General features: G+C 31.9%; 1 protein-coding gene and 1 pseudogene across 1 annotated transcript; both read left to right on the top strand.

Moving 5' to 3' along the window:
• The first annotated feature begins 4667 nt into the window (after positions 1-4667).
• On the top strand, positions 4668-5379 carry LOC120196069 (transcription repressor OFP13-like). Its single transcript, XM_039197959.1, has one exon. The coding sequence runs from the start codon at positions 4709-4711 to the stop codon at positions 5375-5377; it is 669 nt and encodes a 222-aa protein (XP_039053890.1). The 5' UTR covers positions 4668-4708; the 3' UTR covers positions 5378-5379.
• Positions 5380-9215: 3836 nt separating this feature from the next.
• LOC120196048 lies at positions 9216-15213 on the top strand (annotated as a pseudogene).
• The last annotated feature ends 4663 nt before the right edge of the window (positions 15214-19876 follow it).

Here is a 19876-nt window from a genome sequence, read left to right as displayed (position 1 = left end):
GCTTATATAATATATTGTAAAGTATCTATCCTTTTTATAAAAGTGTCCATACTTTTTTCACTGTGGAAAACATTAATTTAAGGTTATCTTTTGAGTGAGTTTTAAGATATTAATTTAGTAATTATAGGCGTCTAATGATTTATTTTTACGTTACGATATATATTATTATTAAATTAAAAATTCTAAATATTATTTTATAAAATATCAAAACAATCAAATAATTTTTTGTGCAAATAAAATTATTACATCAAATTACTTTATTCCAACCATGTGACAAGTGTGACAACTCCATCAACTCACAACTCAGCTTTGAACTCAATCAATATTGTCTTTTAGCTTGATGGTTCATAAAGCATGTTACTTGAACAGTATGAATCAATTATGCAATTTTCATGTTCAATTTAACACTGCATTTCAAATTCATTTCATATGTAATTGGAGTTTGAATTTAAATTTCAATTTGAGTTTGAATTTCAATATATATTTCGGCTCCACTATAAATATTAGCCCAAGCCAATATGCATGTTATCATTGATTATTCCTAATTTCCATTGTTTTTTCTAACGTTTAAACGCGAGGGAAATCCAGACCATTGTATTTTTTTGTCAACTTTAAAGCGTCAGAAACGTTTCGGGCGTATGATCTGGGTGGTAAACAAATAGCAACTAAAATCTAAGTCCGAAATGCTTCTGAGTACCACCCAAATCATAAGTCTGAAATACTTCCGATGCTCATCAAAATCCAAAGCTCATATGGTGCCAAGCAAAAGGAAATCAAAATTCAAATCTCATATGATGCCAAGCAAAAGGAAATCAAAATCTACAACTTGATTTGAACATTGATATGATATGTTCAGTTGTTATCATATTGGGATTTTCTCGTTTTTGATTGCTTGGATAGTTGTTCTCTTGCTTCTTCAAGTGTCCTTAGCTTGTAATTAATAGCTTGGAATGTGTTTGATGTTGTATATATTATTAAATTAAAAACAATAAACATATATATTACATATTTATTATTATCTTTGGTTAATGTTGTTAAATTAAAAATTCTAAATAATATTTTATAAAATATCAAATAATCAAATAATTTTTGTGCAAATGAAATTATTAAATTAATATTGTAGGTGGAAAACATGAAACACTATTAAAAAAAATTGAAACATAAATTACATAACTTTAAAAGAAGTATCGATCCTTTTTATAAAAGGTATGGACACTTTCAATATAATAGGTAAAAATATGATGTAATAGGTAGCGCTTATATAATGTAATAGGTATCGTTATATAATGTAATAGGTAGTGGTTATATTGTAAAGTGTCTATCCTTTTTATAAAAGTGTCCATACTTTTTTCACTGTGGAAAACATTAATTTAAGGTTATCTTTTGAGTGAGTTTTAAGATTTTAATTTAGTAATTATAGGCGTCTAATGATTTATTTTTTACGTTACGATATATATTTAATGTTGTTAAATTAAAAATTCTAAATAATATTTTATAAAATATCAAAAAATCAAATAATTTTTTGTGCAAATGAAATTATTAAATTAATATTGTAGGTGGAAAACATGAAACACTATTAAAAAAAATTGAAACATAAATTACATAACTTTAAAAGAAGTATCGATCCTTTTTATAAAAAGTATGGACACTTTCAATATAATAGGTAAAAATATGATGTAATAGGTAGCGCTTATATAATGTAATAGGTATCGTTTATATAATGTAATAGGTAGTGGTTATATTGTAAAGTGTCTATCCTTTTTATAAAAGTGTCCATACTTTTTTCACTGTGGAAAACATTAATTTAAGGTTATCTTTTGAGTGAGTTTTAAGATTTTAATTTAGTAATTATAGGCGTCTAATGATTATTTTTTACGTTACGATATATATTTAATGTTGTTAAATTAAAAATTCTAAATAATATTTTATAAAATATCAAAAAATCAAATAATTTTTTGTGCAAATGAAATTATTAAATTAATATTGTAGGTGGAAAACATGAAACACTATTAAAAAAAATTGAAACATAAATTACATAACTTTAAAAGAAGTATCGATCCTTTTTATAAAAAGTATGGACACTTTCAATATAATAGGTAAAAATATGATGTAATAGGTAGCGCTTATATAATGTAATAGGTATCGTTTATATAATGTAATAGGTAGTGGTTATATTGTAAAGTGTCTATCCTTTTTATAAAAGTGTCCATACTTTTTTCACTGTTGAATTAAGATTTTAATTTAGTAATTATAGGCGTCTAATGATTTATTTTTTACGTTACGATATATATTATTATTAAATTAAAAATTCTAAATAATATTTTATAAAATATCAAATAATCAAATAATTTTTGTGCAAATGAAATTATTAAATTAATATTGTAGGTGGAAAACATGAAACACTATTCAAAAAATTGAAACATAAATTAATAACTTTAAAAGAAGTATCGATCCTTTTTATAAAAAGTATGGACACTTTCAACATATTATAATAAAATAGGTAAATTTGCAATATAACCGGTATAAATATACCGGTTTACTTATAAATTAGGTAAATATAAGCACTACCTATTACATTATATAAGCGCTACCTAGTATGTTATTGTACTTTATAATATTTCCGGTTAAATAATATAACATAACCGGTATAAATTTTAATCGATCACTTATTTAACCGATCACGCCGTATATTAACCGTTTTTTAGGCGCCGCACCGCGGAACTACCCTTTTCTACCAGTTGAAGACAAAGCAGGTTAAACCCTTCTTATAGTACGGGATGTGCCCCTTGGTTACAGCGTAAAGGAAGCAACTTTAAGTATTATATAATATAGATCAACATACATAAAAAATAGAGGTTTTTTTAAATAAAATAAAAGAAAAGGGGAGAATTGTTCGAGATCAAAAATCAGATTCTTATCTTAATCAGTATTAAAATAATATTTTTATTAATATGTTTTGATAATTATATAATTCAAGCTTTATAAACTGAGGGCTTAATCATATTTAATTTGTGTAACAATTTTTAAGTATGTTTAACACATATACGGTTCAAATTTAAGGATTTATATAATTTTTAAATTAAGTTAATTCAAATTTTAAAATTTTCATGTTTAGATTGTTAAATTCTTTTGTCAAAATGAGTTGAATCGGTTTAAATTAATATCGATTAGTTTAATTGATATCATATAATTTTATATATGATCAATAAAAACAACACCACCCATTTATTCTTAAATTTATGAAAAAAATGTCGATTTTTTTTTATATATGGACTATAAAAAAATAAATTTGATAATTAAGTCTACTTAAATATTATTTGACATATTTTGAATTACTTTAAACCCTAAAATCTGTAACCCTAAATATTAAATAGGGTATATAACCTCAATATAATATTATTTGTGTAATTATCTTCAATGCTAATACATGAGATAATTAGGGACAAACACAAAATTTTATGTTAAGAGGAATAAACTTCTAAAATTTTAAGAATCAACAAACTTATAAAATTCTTGGAGATGATAATAAAATATCAATAGAAAATATTAAAAAATAAATACATATAATTTGAAAATTTCAGAAAGTGACTTACTCCTATTTATCTCCATTCGATCCATCCTACAATAATCCTAAATTTATTTATTAAAAACATACCACGATACAATATTACAATTTAGGATAGTCTATGAATTTATATACGTCAATGTGTGAAACGCTAAATAGATCAAAAAAATTGGCAAGTTGAGGACAAAAATACTTGTGTGTATAGTGACAATAAATTTAAGGGTAAAGTATAGTAATGGTCATTGAACTTTTCTAAAGCTTTCATTTAAGTCCCCTAACTTTTAAAACTTGCGATACATGCCTCCAACATTTAGTCCTTTTGCAATATGGTCCCCGACCATTACACTGCCGTTAGTACATTTGTAATATGGTCACTAAACTTTTCAGGTACTTGTATTTAGGTCTCCCAACTTTTAAAACTTGCAACACAATCCTTAATTTTATTCTAAACCCCAATTTTCTTTTCGATCTCGAATTTCCTTTTTTGCTTCTCTCTTCTCATTTCCATCGTAACTTTTCAGCCATGGATGCATGGGAAATTCTAATCTAACTTTGAATTACATTCTAAACCCCAAATTCCAAAACTTCAATTACATTCTAAACCCCAAATTCAAAAATATTTTAATTACATTCTAAACCCTAAATTGAAGTATTTTTAAATTTAGGGTTTAAAATATAATTGAATTATTTTGAAATTTGTAGTTTAGAATGAAATTGAGGATTATGTTGATAGTTTTAAAAGTTGGGGGACCTAAATGCAAGCGCCTAAAAAGTTCAGTGACCATATTGCAAATGTACTAACGGTAGTATAACAGTCGGGGACCATATTACAATCAAACTAAATGTTGGAGGACTGTATTGCAAGTTTTAAAAGTTGGGGACCTAAATGAAAGCTTTAGAAAAGTTCAGTGACCATTACTATACTTTACCCTAAATTTAAAAACCATTGAATTTCTCAAACCCTAAAATTTAATACAAACATGACAGATTCTACCAACCCCATTTCCTTTCCATCTTCCCCCCTCTCACCTCCTCACCTCTTCTTTAAAAGTCCATTGCTTCAACTCCCATATTTATTATCACCCAAACCCTAAACCAAATCTCTACCAAACCACGAGGAAGAAGGAAAAGAGGAAGAAGATAATGAAGCTGCCTGCTCTGTTCAAGGCCAAAGAACCATGGCAATGGCCTTCATGCAAGCAGCCCAAAACCCTTTCTTTCAGAGCCGGAGACGACGTGTTCAAGACCGTCAACTCGATGTTCTTCGACGCGAACACCGGTGTCGAAACTCCCGAGTCGTGGTTCACGCACTCTTCCGAGTCCGCGAGCTTCTCGACCGAGTCGGATCGAGCCGTCGAGTCGTTGGAGGTGGTGGTCCACGGAGCTCGATCCGAGAGGCTGTTCTTCGAGCCGGGCGGCGACACGAGCTCGATACTCGAAGAGGCTAAAACCGGCAGGGCAGCTTCGTTTCCGTTCGAGGAGAGCGTGGTTTTGGCGATGGAATCCAACGATCCGTACGTGGATTTCCGGCTGTCGATGGAGGAGATGGTGGAGACGCATGGGATGAAAGAGTGGGAACAGCTGGAAGAGCTTCTTGGATGGTATTTGAAGGTCAATAATAAAAACAACCATGGATTTATAATCAGTGCTTTCATTGATCTGCTTTTGGCCATTACTTCTTCTTCTTCGTCCTCCGATTCCACCTCTTATTCTTCAGCTGTTTCTTCTTTCTCTCCATCGTCTACTTTACGTTCAAGTCAAACAAATCTTCATGAGCTTGAGGTAGAAGATGAAGATAGTGTTTTGCGTTAAAAATCTTTTAAAAAAATATATTGTCTTCGGATGTGTTTTTGATAGTACAGTAGTAATAGGATGTAATAGATGTTATTATAATTAATTAGAGTAAAAATAAGAAACAATCATAATCTCATGTTTATTCATGTCTATGTACATAACGTTCCTGTTTTTTTCCTACCGCTATTCATTTAATGCATATATTACAAATGATAAGCTCGTATTAATTATAGATTTATAATTCACATCGGTGATACTGTTAGTATTTTTGTTTACTGAAATTTAACATATGTATACTATATGAGATTCATATTCAACAATTTTCGAATCGCTTTATAAGATAGATTTGGATTGGATCGAACTTTTCTTTGAAAGATAAAGTGGTCTGATTTGAGTTCTGGATGAATTTTTTTTATCCAACTTGAGAAAATAGTGCAATTTTCTCTTACCTATATGTATACGTCTATATTTTTCGATTAAAATTTTATTTTATCGTGTGTGTATATATATATATGGGTGGTGTTGAGTGCGAATTTTATTCTAAATATATAAATAATTTTGGATCAAATAGAACTTCTCTATACATTGAATGGATCATGTGGAGTGAATTAGATACTTTTCTTGGGTCGAAGCAAATTCACCAAAAATTCGATGTAACCCACCCATATCCATCCCCAAGTATACCCATGTAATCATACCCGTTTTAAAAGTAAATTATTGTTAACTCATTTAACATAACTTGTAGCATTTCTTTGAAATTTTAAATAGAAAATGTCTGAGAATTTATATTTTTAAAGTTTTTTCATAGTTTAGGGACTAACAACATATTTTGAACTATATAAATGGACACTATTCTTGAAATGTTAAATTCTTAAATTTAGATTCCATCGTAAATATGTTTGATTTAATTTTGCCTTAGGTATGTTCTCAAAATAGATAATTAGATTGGTTTATTTGTTTAATTCATTTATTTTATGAGATATAATTTAATTATTACTATTATTAGTTGTACATATATTTTTTTTATGAACAATTGCCAAGTGATACTCTGTTTTGATATCAATATATTTTAAAAAAAAATAATTAAAATCAATAATAGAGTTTGTACTCCATGTGCTTGTGATCATGCAATTCACAAAAAAGGAAAAACTACAAATTTGGTCACTCAACTATTATTTTTTAGTTTAGTCACTCAATTCAAAAACTTATAAACTAGTCACTGAAATTATATTTTGTTTTCATTTTGATCATGCAAATTATGTTAGTCATACTTGACACCATCACCAGATGGTTGATCTAATACAACACTTCTTCACATAAGGGAAGAATCACGGAGAAGGAAATTTTGATAATGTATATGTGAATTATTTATAAACCATATGGTTCAACTAGCTGTAATGTCTGAGTCTCTTTGATTTCAAAAACAATTAAGACATAATGGAAAAAGCCTTCAGGGTTGTACATATTGGTGTTACAACTTATTCCTCATACACCGGGGCTGAGGCCGTCCACCATGCTCATTAACCGGCCGCTCTGATCATCTCCCTCGGTAATTGAAGATCCTTCGAGTACCCATCTGCACATATCAGTCTCACCAAATGATGGAGGAGGTCGACTGCCCAGGCGCACTTCAATACCAGCAGCTGCACATCCCATAGAAACATCTAGCACATTAGTCGTAATCGGTGGTTGTGTTCGAGTTTGGAGTTGAGGTTAAAAAGGTTCTTAAACAGTTGAAAGACAAGGGTCAATATGGACCATCATTCTTCATTGTCAAAAATTAGTGTAAGGATGGGATTGTGTTCTTCAACAAATTTACAGAGATGCTAACTATGGTGCAGATTGAATTGCTTTGTATAGTCATCAACTCACATTTGATTTACCAAGGTGGAATCAATCTCCTTATCTTCTAGTTCATCATCTCATGTATGGTTCTCCATATATTTAGTGTAAGGACTGAATACTTGTAATTGGTTGGGCAGGGGATTAATATTAAACTTAAAAGGATTCCAAACTGTTCCACTTTCTTACTAGCAAGTGTTGAAAATGAAACCACAACTTGTTTTGTTTTACTACCGTAACTAAATATATGTTGGGATGGGACAGGATGTTTTCAAAAGTACACAACAAGGCAAATTAAAAATCCAATACAAACAAAATCTAAAATGTTTAGTCAAGAGAAAGGATAATTATATTACCAATGCTTGCATTTTGTTTCGGTTAGCAGAGTTTTATGTCCACTGATTTCCATCAAACCTTGTCTTTAAGCAAAAGAAGAAAAATACATGAGGTGAGATGGTCGTAGTGTTAATTTCTCCACATGTTTAGCAATAAACTACCTCGTTAGATAACTTTTAGCCGGTCACATGGCTTAAATTTGAACAAAGACGAGAGAATTTAGAGGAATAATAAAAAAGGGTAAGATCAACTTGTAAAGGGGGACATGTTCTCCTTGGTGATATGGATTCGAGTAACTTAATCTGTAGAAGCGCCGTGTGCGCAAATATATTCAGATTCAAATTTGAACACACATACTATCTTGTAACTGAACTAAAATTCTCAGATCATTATGATAATTGTTAGCAAAAACTGATACTATGAGACGAAAAGAATGGGTCGAGACCTGTGTTATCTACACGGTCGGATTCAGGAAAATCCCCGGTCCGTGCTCTGCAGAGATGCAGACTCAGAAATGAGTAATCTTTAGGACGGTGGGGTCTTCTCTTTGCACTATAGGGTTAAGACGGGGCTGTGACAAGTGTGGAGCCTCTATGGCCTCATTGCCTGAAGTAACTTGGCTGAATTTACACAGTTACTCACTTGGTCCCTAACCGGACTAACTGAACGGGGATAACGATCTCGGAGTTTCTTTTTACTAGAATTTTTGAAAATTGTTAATCATAGCATGAACTAATTGTTTGATTTTATTATCTCCTAGGTTTGATTTTGTTCTCTTCGTAGCAATCTCCTCCATTTTTTGCAAACAAATTACTCCGAAATCCTGCACACGAAATTAAGTCTCACTTATTACAACTATCCAACTTTTTATCGATCTTTTCTGTCATTTATGTCAAAATCCCATTTCCGGAGGCCCCCTTACTGTGTTCTATGGATGGCTCCTTTCCTTTCAGGTGGTGGGCACGGATTTAAATAGCTGCTATCATAACAACGACCGGTAAAGGTATGCTCAAAACCATTATTACTACTAAAATTGCGATAAATACAGCCGAAAATGCGACCGCAATTTAAATCTTCAGTGATGGGTATAGTTGAGAAGCATGGTCTTATGTTTTAGCACTCCGTGACTGCATGAAAAACATCCAAAACCCGAGTTTCAGGTTGGATATTTACCAACATGGTGATTTAGAGTCCTTAGAGTTTTGGGAGGGAATAGGGATTGTCTAGAGATATAAGGGATTTGTCAATTCAGCTGCACCATACTGAATGCTGTGTGAATGAGACCATTGTGATTTGCCACAGTGAGCCTGATGCTTGGTATCCCCCATTGTTTAAACCCCTTCCTTGCCCTCCTACCGGTTCTCGAGATTTTGTGTTCGTTATCGGTAGGACGATGTTCAAGACATATAGATCAAGTTCGGAGCATGTTAAACGTCGTAATAGAATGGATTAATCCACATGTTCTCTGATCTCTCCAAGTATAAGCGGATGGATATTGCTGCAATGTGAATCTGGTTTAGGAAAGGATGGGGAGTGTTGCTCGAATCGTACTTGAAGGAATTCGACAAGGATGATCGGGTGGCTTTGTGCTAATTGACAAATCCTCATCATTCCAGTAGTAACTTTGACAACAATATTACAGAGTTCGTGGAAGATTCCGATATCGAAAAGCCGGTTAATGGTGCGAATCCTGTATGTCATTGATACTCATATAGCTCAAACTGATTTTCCCCGAGTATACAAGGCCGTTGATGCGTTTGTTCTTCTCATCAAGAGGAGAAGGATGGGGAAGGCCAGTTGTGGAAGCCATGGTAATGTCTTGTGATAGTCGTGTCTAGTTGTGTTGAATTCCCGTGTGCCCTTATCCCACATCGACCACGAAAGAATATCATTTGGAGTTTATAAAAGAAGAACACGGCAATATAGGGCACCAACTACGAGACGAAGTGAATGGGTCGGGACCATGTCATTGACTTGGTTAGATCCGGGAAAGTCCCCGGGCCCAATACTGCAGAGATGTAGACTCGAAAACGAATATATCTTCAGATCGGTGGGGCCTGTTCTTTGCCTGAAAGGACTAGGACGTGGCTGAGACAGGTGTGGAGCTACAATGGCCTCATCGCTGAAGCACCTTGGCCGAATATTACACAGTTATATACTTGGTCCCTAATCGGACTAACTGAACGGGGCTTACGATCTCGTAGTTTCTTTTTGGTAAAAGTTATTGTACACAATTTTCAAACTCTACGAATAAAGTTAAATCAAATTAAACTTTAATTGATATTTTATAATTTAATTGGCCAGGTGGAATTACTCTTTATTTATTTATTCAATACAACAATATTATTTCAAAGATGTTATTGTCTTCAGCGATATATATTAAAATTTATTACTTAAAATACAGAATTATAATTAAAACAATTTATATTTAAACCTTCTATCACTACATAGAGAATCAACTGTTGTAATAAAGTTTACTGCTATATTTAGTACAAATGTCGGACGAATTTAGAATTTTATATCAAAAAATTATTAATAAAAAAAATTAAAATTTCTAAGAGGACAATTCCTCTCTTGCGTCCATATATATGTGTGTGTGTGTGTGTGTGAGAGAATTTATGTTATAAGTCAATTCAACACTAATTCAATTATAAAATAATTAAAATAGTTTTAAATTAAGGATGATAAATATTATTTTAAAAGTATAATTATTTTTCATATTTATATAAAATATTTAAATAAAACAACTAATATTGATTATCCAAATACATTACTACAATCTCTTAAAAAAGCCTTTCACCACTAATCCTAGAATCAGTTGTTGAAATAATGTTTATATATAATGTTTCTTTTTTGTGTATTCGTAATATTAATTGTTTTGACTAAGTTTAGTATCACTGATTAATTCATCATCATCTTTATTAAGATTCATTATTCAAAATTTAAAACCATGATTAATAAAGTTTATACATTAGTTTTTTATCATTTCACCTATAATAAATTGATAATTTATTTTCACAAACAAAATGATTTATCTGAAATACTTTTTAATGTCTATATACCATTATTTGAATATATGTTTGAGTTTGTTGTCACCTAATAATCATCACCAGCTAAGTTAATGAGATTATAAATAATTATCCTTATTTATAAAATACAATAAATATTATTATAGGAGTACTAAAGTCTTTTTATAATTTCAAAAACTTTAAATAGAATTATTTATGAATTTTAATATATATATATATATATATATATATATATATATATATATATATATATATGTAATCTGTGTCTAAAGAACTAGTGTGTATTATATATGCTTGGAATTCCAAAGCATAGCTGTTTTGTATTATCATCCCGGAAATAAAAATAACAGTTCTATTCCAAGCTGCTGCCATGACCGATTCATCCGAGTTCACCGAGTCAATGTTGGCTCAGCTCCCCATGGAAAGCTTTTGGGACTTTCCATTGTATCAATGGCAAGGTTTCTGGTACAGATTTATCACCTCCAAGCAACAATGGCGCTCCCTTCACATTTCTCCGCCCGACACGACGATATCATCTTAGCATCCCCCATGAAAACCGGCACCACATGGCTCAAAGCCCTTTGTTTCTCCATTCTCAACGCCGCCTCTCCCGGCGGAGACAAAAGAGAAACGTTAGCCAAGACAGACGAAGACCACCGTGACCCGCCTTCTACGTTCAAACCTTGGAAGTCCAACTTTACACTTTGAACCCCTTGCCGGACATTTCATCCATGAGATCTCCGAGGCTGTTTCACACTCACGTGCCCTACACGGCATTACCAGACTCCGTCAAAACCGCCGACTTCAAGTTTGTTTACATCGCGAAAAACCCTAAGGACACGCTCGTTTCGATGTGGCATTTCTTCAACAAGCTGAGAAAGCCACAACAGGGTCCGTATCCGTTCGAGAAAGCATTCGAGTTGTTCATCAATGGCGTTTCCCACTTCGGGACGTTCTTAGACCACGTTTTACAGTACTGGAACCAGAGCTTGAAGGCCCCCGACAAGGTGCTGTTTTTAAGCACGAAGACCTTAAAAGAAACCCCATTACAGAGGTGAAGAAGCTGGCTTCGTTCAAGGGGAAACCATTTAGTGATGATAAAGAGGTTGAAGATGTGATATGGCAGTGCAGCTTGGAGAGGTTGAAGAACTTGGAGGTGAACAAAAATGTGGTGGATCCTTGGGTGGCAATGCAGAACAGTGCATATTGTTGAAAAGTCAACTTGGCCAAACATTTCACCGAAAGTTTTTGTGGTTTTTCGGTGCACATGGGAAATTGATTTCAGTGCAGCCTCAATTGTTGAAAAAATAAAGAGTAAAATTTTACAATTAATCCTTTGACTTTAAGATATTTACAAGATTAGTCCTTAAGTTTTAAAACTATCATAAATCATTCTAACTTTCTCTCAATACTAGAGAATTTAGAGAGTTTTCTTGAGAGTTGTTTTCTCCTTTTTATCAAGAGAGAATTATTATTGTCTTCTCCTTGTTAGATCGAGAGAAGTTGTAATTCCTATTTTCTCATAGTGAAATTCTTCTACCGTTGCCCGTGGTTTTTATCCTATATTATTTAGGGATTTTCCAAATAAAATTTTTTTCTTCTTTATCTTCATTTTCTCAAATTATCAGTTGCGATTTTACTCTATCCGATAGCCGTTTTCTGTAACAAGAGTCAGATTAGAGTGCATAATATCTATTTATTGTCTTTGTGGTTGCCATCAAAAGGTGAGTCCTCCAACATAAGAAAGTAAGAAGGTATTATTCATTCTTTGAATGTTTCAGATAACTATTCACGATAGTGAAATAGTGGAGTTATCCGTAATAGAGGCTATGACAACGAAATTTGATATTGAAAAGTTCAATGGGAGAGATTTCTCATTGTGGAAATTGAATATGAAGGTCATCCTGAGGAAAGACGGTTGTCTAGCAGTTATCAGTGAAAGGCCGATAGATTTTAAAGATGACAACAAATGGATCGAAATAGACGAGAATGTTATGGCAAACTTTCATCTAGCATTAGCAGATGAAGTATTGTCAAGCATCGAGGAGAAAAGACAGCTAGAATGATATGAGATCAAAAAATACAGGAAATACAAATTCTTGAGGTATGCTGATGGAGTAAAGGGGTATCGCTTGTGGGATCCCACTGCCCGCAAAGTGATCATCAGCATGGATGTTATCTTTGTAGAGGATAAATTACAAAGAAAAGAAGAAGATATTAGTGCTAAAAAGTTAGAGACTACACAGATACATGTGGAAAAGGAGTTTGAACAAGGGGATTCTTCTAAAGCAGAACCAACACATGATGAACAAGAACTAGAGAGTTCTGAAGCTCCAACAACTCGTCAATCAGATCGTGTGAGAAGACGTCCTAATTGACACTCAGATTATGTTATAGAAGGAAATATTGCATACTGCCTTTTAACAGAGGATGTTGAGCCATCAACATACCAAGAGGCAATAAACAACTCAGATGCTTCACAGTGGATGATGGCGATGCAAGAAGAAATTGAAGCTCTTCATAAAAATAATACATGGGACCTTGTGCCACTACCACAAGGAAGGAAGCCAATTGGTAACAAATGGGTCTTCAAAATCAAGCGAAATGGTGACGATCAAGTGGAGAGGTATCGTGCAAGACTGGTGGTCAAAGGATATGCTCAAAAAGAAGGTATTGATTTTAATGAAATATTTTCTCATGTGGTTCGACTAACAACAGTTTGAGTAGTTTTGGCAATGTGTGCTACATTGAACTTACATCTAGAGCACCGAGATGTTAAAACAACTTTTCTTCATGGAAATCTTGAAGAAGAGATTTACATGCTCCATCCTGAAGGTTTTGAAGAAAAGAAAATAAGAACTTGGTTTGCAGGTTAAACAAATCTCTGTACGGTCTAAAGCATGCGCCGAGGTGTTGGTATAAGAGATTTGATTCCTTCATTATGTGCCTTGGATACAACAGACTTAATGCAAACCCTTGTGCTTATTTCAAGAGGTTTAGTGATAACGATTTTGTTATATTGTTGTTGTATGTGGATGACATATTAGTTACAGGACCCAACAAAGATCATATTGAAGAATTGAAGGCACAACTGGCTAGGGAATTTGAAATGAATGACTTAGGATAAGCAAACAAGATTCTAGGGAATTCACCGAGACAGAAGTAATAGGAATATTTGGCTTTCACAAAAGAATTACATGAAGAAGATCTTGTCACGATTCAATATAGAAGATTGTAAGTCAATTTTTACCCCTCTTCATATTAACTTCAAATTATCCTCCAGTATGAGTCCTAGTAGTGAACAAGAGAGGATGCAGATGTCTTGAGAGTCGTATGCATCGACAGTGGGAAGTTTAATGTTCGCTATGATATGCACAAGATCAGACATTGCACAAACAATGGGAGTGGTTAGTCGGTACATGGCGAATCCAGGCAAAGAGTATTGAAATACAGTAAAAAGGATCCTGAGATACATCAAAGGGACCTCAAATGGTGCATTATGTTAAGGAGGATCAAACTGACTAATCAATGGGTATGTAGATTCTGACTATGCAGGGGATTTAGATAAAAGCAAATCTACTACAAGATATGTATTCAAAATTGTTGGTGGAGCTGTAAGCTGAGTTTCAAAATTATAGTCAGTTGTGGCTACATCCACAACAGAGGCAGAATATGTAGCAGCTACACAAGCTAGTAAATAAGCAATTTGGTTGAAGATGCTATTGGAGGAGCTTGAGCACAATTAAGAGTTTGTCTTTTGTTTTGTGTCAGTCAAAGCGCCTTGCATCTAGCAAGGAATCCAACATTTCATTCAATAACAAAGCACATACGAGTTCAATACCATTTCATTCGTGAAAAGGTGAAAGAATGGACGGTAGATATGCAGAAAATCCATACCAAAGACAACATAGCAGATTTCATGACGAAGGAGATCAATGCTGATAAATTTACTTGGTGTCGATCCTCTTGTGGCCTATCAGAGACATAAGCAACATGAATAGTACAAGGTAGAAAGAATGGTGTGAAAATATAATTGTTCCAATTAAATCTTCAAGTGAGAGATTGTTGAAAAGTCAACTTGGCCAAACCTTTCGCCGAAAGTTTTGGTGGTTTTTCGGTGCACATGGGAAATTGCTTTCAGTGCAGCCTCAATTGTTGAAAAAATGAAAAGGTAAAAATTTTCAATTAGTCATTCGACTTTAGAGTATTTACAAGATTAATCCTTAAGTTTTAAAACATCTCAAATCATTCTAGTTTTCTCTCAATACTAGATAATTTAGAGAGTTTTCTTGAGAGTTGTTTTCTCATTTTTATCAAGAGAGAATTATTATTGTTTTCTCCTTGTTAGATCGAGAGAAGTTGTAATTCCTATTTTCTCATAGTGAAATTCTTCTATCGTTGCTCGTGGTTTTTACCCTATATTATTTAGAGGTTTTAACGTAAAATTTGTGTCTTCTTTATCTTCATTTTTATTTTCTCAAATTATTAATTATAATTTTACTCTATCATACAGCCGTATTCCAAAACACATATTTTAGAATGGGATCGTTGGGCACTGCTACAACATGATGACTGATGAGATGAGTCAGCGTTTGGATCAAATCACTGAGTCGAAATTGAGGCTCTGGCCTTTGCTTTGAAATTTGAGCTCTCATCTTCTGCTCTTTTTCTTTTCTCTTTTGGTAAACTCAAAAAAAAAATCTCTTTCTTTTGGTAGGATTCTGGAAATGTAATAATCGGTAATGAATGTTTCAATTTTTTAATATTAGTAATGAATGTTTCTATATGCACAATTATGCTACTTTCCATTTTAATAGTAATAAAAAAATTCCAAAAGGAATTAATTAGTTTTAGTAATTTATTATTTTAAGATAAAAAAAATCTTTGATGTTTGACTACGTTGTCACTTTAATATTTTTTAGTACTTTGGCTCCAAACATTTAATTTTAAGACAAATATTTTAAGACACATATGAATACTTTTTATTCCAAAATAAAAAAATCCCAAAATAAGAATAAATTAATTATATTTGGATTAAATTAATTATAAGCACAATTTGTTTGAACTAGCCTACCTACGACTCTCCCAACGAATGAGATATAATGTGTAAGCGTTGAAAGGTTTCAATCCAATGTTAGTCATATTCATATAGAATATGAGCATTAACTATATAAATGACAACACTCATAGTAGGAATTAAAGGTCAAATTTAGAGTAAACAAACTGAAATGGAATCTTTCCCAACTAATCCCACCAAGCCAAAGGGTCAAACTCTTTCTCCCTCTTCTCTTTTTATTTTTAAATCAGTTTTTCTTAATTGCACTATTACTTTATTTTGTACTTTCTTATTTTTATAAATAATTGATCTTTAATATAACTAAAAATAAATTACCATTTTTTCAATTTTAAAGTTCTTTAATTTTTATATTATAGAAAGATGCTAAATTTGAATGTCTTTATCCTATATGAGAGAAAGATGCTTGTAATCTATGGTAACCGAATGTTCCAATCATTGGCTATATTTTCCATTTAATATGGACACCAATATGTTCTTTAAAGTCGTTACATATCTAATGTTTCTAATTGACCGTGACAAAAGTAAGTTGTTACTTATCCCACTCATTATTAAATTATATTTCTATGCTTTATGTTTTTAAATCTATTAATTATATTTTTTTTATTCTATCATTTTCCGAGAGAAATAAAGAAGAAAAAAAATGAAAGAGAGCCCTAATTTATATTGGGATATACATTCACTTTGCTTCGGAAAAGAGTATTTAATGATATCGGTCAATATTTTAATAATCATACTAAAAATTAAATTAATCTGATTTTTAATCTCAACTCATTTAATTTAAAATTTTAGTGTTAATTTATAGATTTAAAGATTTAAAATTCAACCCTAACAGATTCTTTTAACAATGATAGTTCAATCATTAATACCATTTATATATTTTGTTAAATATATTAGTGTATATTCCACAAGTTCAACATATAAGGGAGTTCAGTAAGATAATCAATTCAAAATTTTAATACTTTTAAATTACAATAATTTATTGACATAATAACAAAATTATCCTCCTACAAATGGTCACTTTATTTTTTGGAGTATTTTACCCCCAACGTTTTTATATTAAAGAAAAATGCTCCATGATTGGCTAAAAGTCGTTAGTTGACTAATAATCAATGTTTCCTATCAATATAGTAGGTCCACATGTGATGCCACATCATCAGAAAATTATTTTTAAATATATTGTTACAAGTGTATTTATAATTAATTACAATTATAATTTACTCTAAAAATATTTTTTGTTGGTATGACAACACGTGTACCTACCACGTCAATAAGAAACATTGATTGTTAATCAACTAACTATTTCACCCAACCGAAGACATTTTACTCCAAAATAAAATGTTAGGGTTAAAACGTTCCAAAAAATAGATAGGAAACAAAATGACCATTTATACGAACGTTGAGAGATAATTTTTTTATTATACCTAATTTATTATCATCAATTTTTGATCGAGGTTATACAAGACACAAACTTTATATAGAAAAAATAAAAGTTTATTGAACATTTTGATTACTGCAGTTGAAGAATGATTAGAAATTTTTTAAAATTTATAAGTTTTATAATTTTTAAATTACGTAATCTGAATATTTAGATTTTAGATTTGAGTTATATTATGTGTTTTGAAGTTCTATGTTTTACTTAATTTAAAGTTTTTTTATGTTTTAAATGATATAATTTGGAAAAAAAAAATATATGAATAGAGTATTATATGACTCAAAAACACAAAGATCTAATTTAGCAATTATCCGACTAACGGATATTCTATCTTCAATTTTAAAAACACATCATATTTTACACTACTAAAAAAATCAAGAAAATAAAAATGCAAATATCAAATTCTAAACACTCCTAATAACGACAATAATTTAAGTAAATATTTAGTTGGTTAGTCAAATTGTATATATTTATTTTCTCATATTCTCTTAGTTTATGAGTTTTAAATCCACTAAGGGTACTCTATTTTTATCTTAGATTTTCCGTTTTCATTCTCTAAATAAAATTAATATTAGATTTAGAATTTGTACAAAAATAACGACAACAATTTTTTTGGTTGCTCTCACGGTTTTAGATATTTGTTTTGACTAATCCAGATTGATCTGTGTCATACATATGACTTTGGTGAGTGAGAGTACCATCAATAATTTTCTACATACACAAAAATCTGAACTAATAAACTATTTAAGTAATATCAAATTATTTACTATTTGAATTTACCGTATTGATAATAACGAGAATAATTTAAATCTTTCTAAAATTAATGATTTTTTTAGATTTAATAAAATTCAGAAGAATAACTAATTTTATATAATGAAACTTAATTGAAATGGCAACGAGGTTAAGTGGGACGGTTTTCGACTATCCCGATTCCATTCCGTTATATTTGACGTAAAAAATTTTGCAACATATAAATAATTAAAGACAATGATGTGACGAAAAACTATATGTAAAATAAAATAAAAAGATTCCAGTGGGGTTTGTGTTTTTTTGGGGGGTAATGGGTCATTTATTGAGTTTTGTTGGTCCCGACTTATAGTCCTCACAGGTTTCACCAGAAAGGACAGTGTCATTATTCCGACCCAACAATGAAACTCTGCCGTCTTCTTGTCATAATTGCAATAACTTTTTTGTTTTCTTCTCGGGTTAGATTGATTGATAAAATTAATTATGTGTTGATAAATTGATACTATTTCTATCATTATGTTATAACCGATTTGTAGGAGCCTTGTCAAGCTTGAGATTGATGGGATAGTTTAACATTTGTAAGCTCTCCTAATTATGTAACATAAATTATGTAATTATGTTACGCTCAATCGAAATATTATATTTTTTTATAATATTTTTTGTCGCATATTTTTTAATTTTAAATTAAGTTGCTTTTGTAGACTCTCATGTGAGAACCACATCTTTGAGAGACCCAAATTTATTGTTTAAATCTTGAAAATTAGAAATTATAATATTCAGCGGGTTCAAAGGGCTTTCATCACTTTCACAACCCATACAAATGTCAAAACCATGAACCCTCTCTTATTATGATAAGGCAGCGTGACTTTCCCTTATTTCAAATTAGCATCTTTAGGGACTCATGCACCAATTGAGATTCCAAGAAAGGGGTTGTAATGAGTGGGACCTTAAATTTTGGTCCATCATATGGTGTTTATGAACACGCCATAACAAATTCATCTTCTGTGCAGCATACTGTGAAATTGAGTGTGTATTGCAGGCTGGCCGACGGCTACAAATGGAGGCATCCCATGTAATAAACCTACGAAAACTATATACAGCGAATCGTGGTATGCGGGGTGCAACTAAAAACAGATGGTACCGCCACCAAGTGAATGGTACACATGGAATTCGGATGGAGCTCGGAAACTAGAGTCAAGTGTGACTTCATGTGGAAGAGTTTTGCGGGACAACAATGGAAGGTGGATCAAAGATTTCTCTGAGGCTCTTGGAAGATGGTCGATACTTGATGCTGATCGATGGGGAATAGTGATTGGACTTGAGCTCACCTGACAGCTAGAAATACGAAACATTCTAATCGAAATCGAGTGCAAGGAAGCGGCCAAGTTGATAATTCAAGGAGACTCGATGGAAAGGATATCGTCAATGTTACAGCATATTACAAAGGCTCTCAAACAAGATCGTAATCTACAAGTCAACCATGTACCAAGGGAATGTAATGTTGTTGCTGATGGATTAGACAATATAGCATGGACACTTCCATCTGGATTGCACATATTTCAGGAACCACCTACAGGTATGGTTGTTATGGTCGAGGGAGAGAGACAATCAGAGGCATAAGGTGCTAGGAAGTTTTTTCATCTTCTGAAAAATGAGTATTATTTGATCTCGGTTCACCTCGAATGGTTGTGATGTTCTACCCACTTGATATTTGAGGTCAAAATCCACCTCCGACTTAACTTAAACCATCTTAATCTTTGAGAAATAATTTCCCGATGAACCAAACATAAATATGTCTTTTTTTTCCATGATACTTTTTTTCTCATCGTTAATTGTATACATGTCATTTTTTTATAATAATTTTATTTGGACAGGAGGCTTAAACCAAGATTCTCTAAACAAGGAGTCCAACGTCTAACCTCTTAACTAAATCAAATGATTAGTAATATTTTAGCGAGACATATATGATTAGTAAAATTAAATTGGTCAGCAGTAGAACTTGTTGAATTTCTTTGTAGCGTATGGCCATAGGATGAGCGGTGCTGCAAGGTGAA

The sequence above is a fragment of the Hibiscus syriacus genome, unplaced genomic scaffold (assembly GCF_006381635.1).
Source record: "Hibiscus syriacus cultivar Baekdansim isolate YM2019G1 unplaced genomic scaffold, ASM638163v2 tig00117026_pilon, whole genome shotgun sequence".
Classification (NCBI taxonomy): Eukaryota; Viridiplantae; Streptophyta; class Magnoliopsida; order Malvales; family Malvaceae; genus Hibiscus; species Hibiscus syriacus.
Note: the sequence above shows the minus strand (reverse complement) of the source record. Positions and strands in the feature narration are given on the sequence as shown.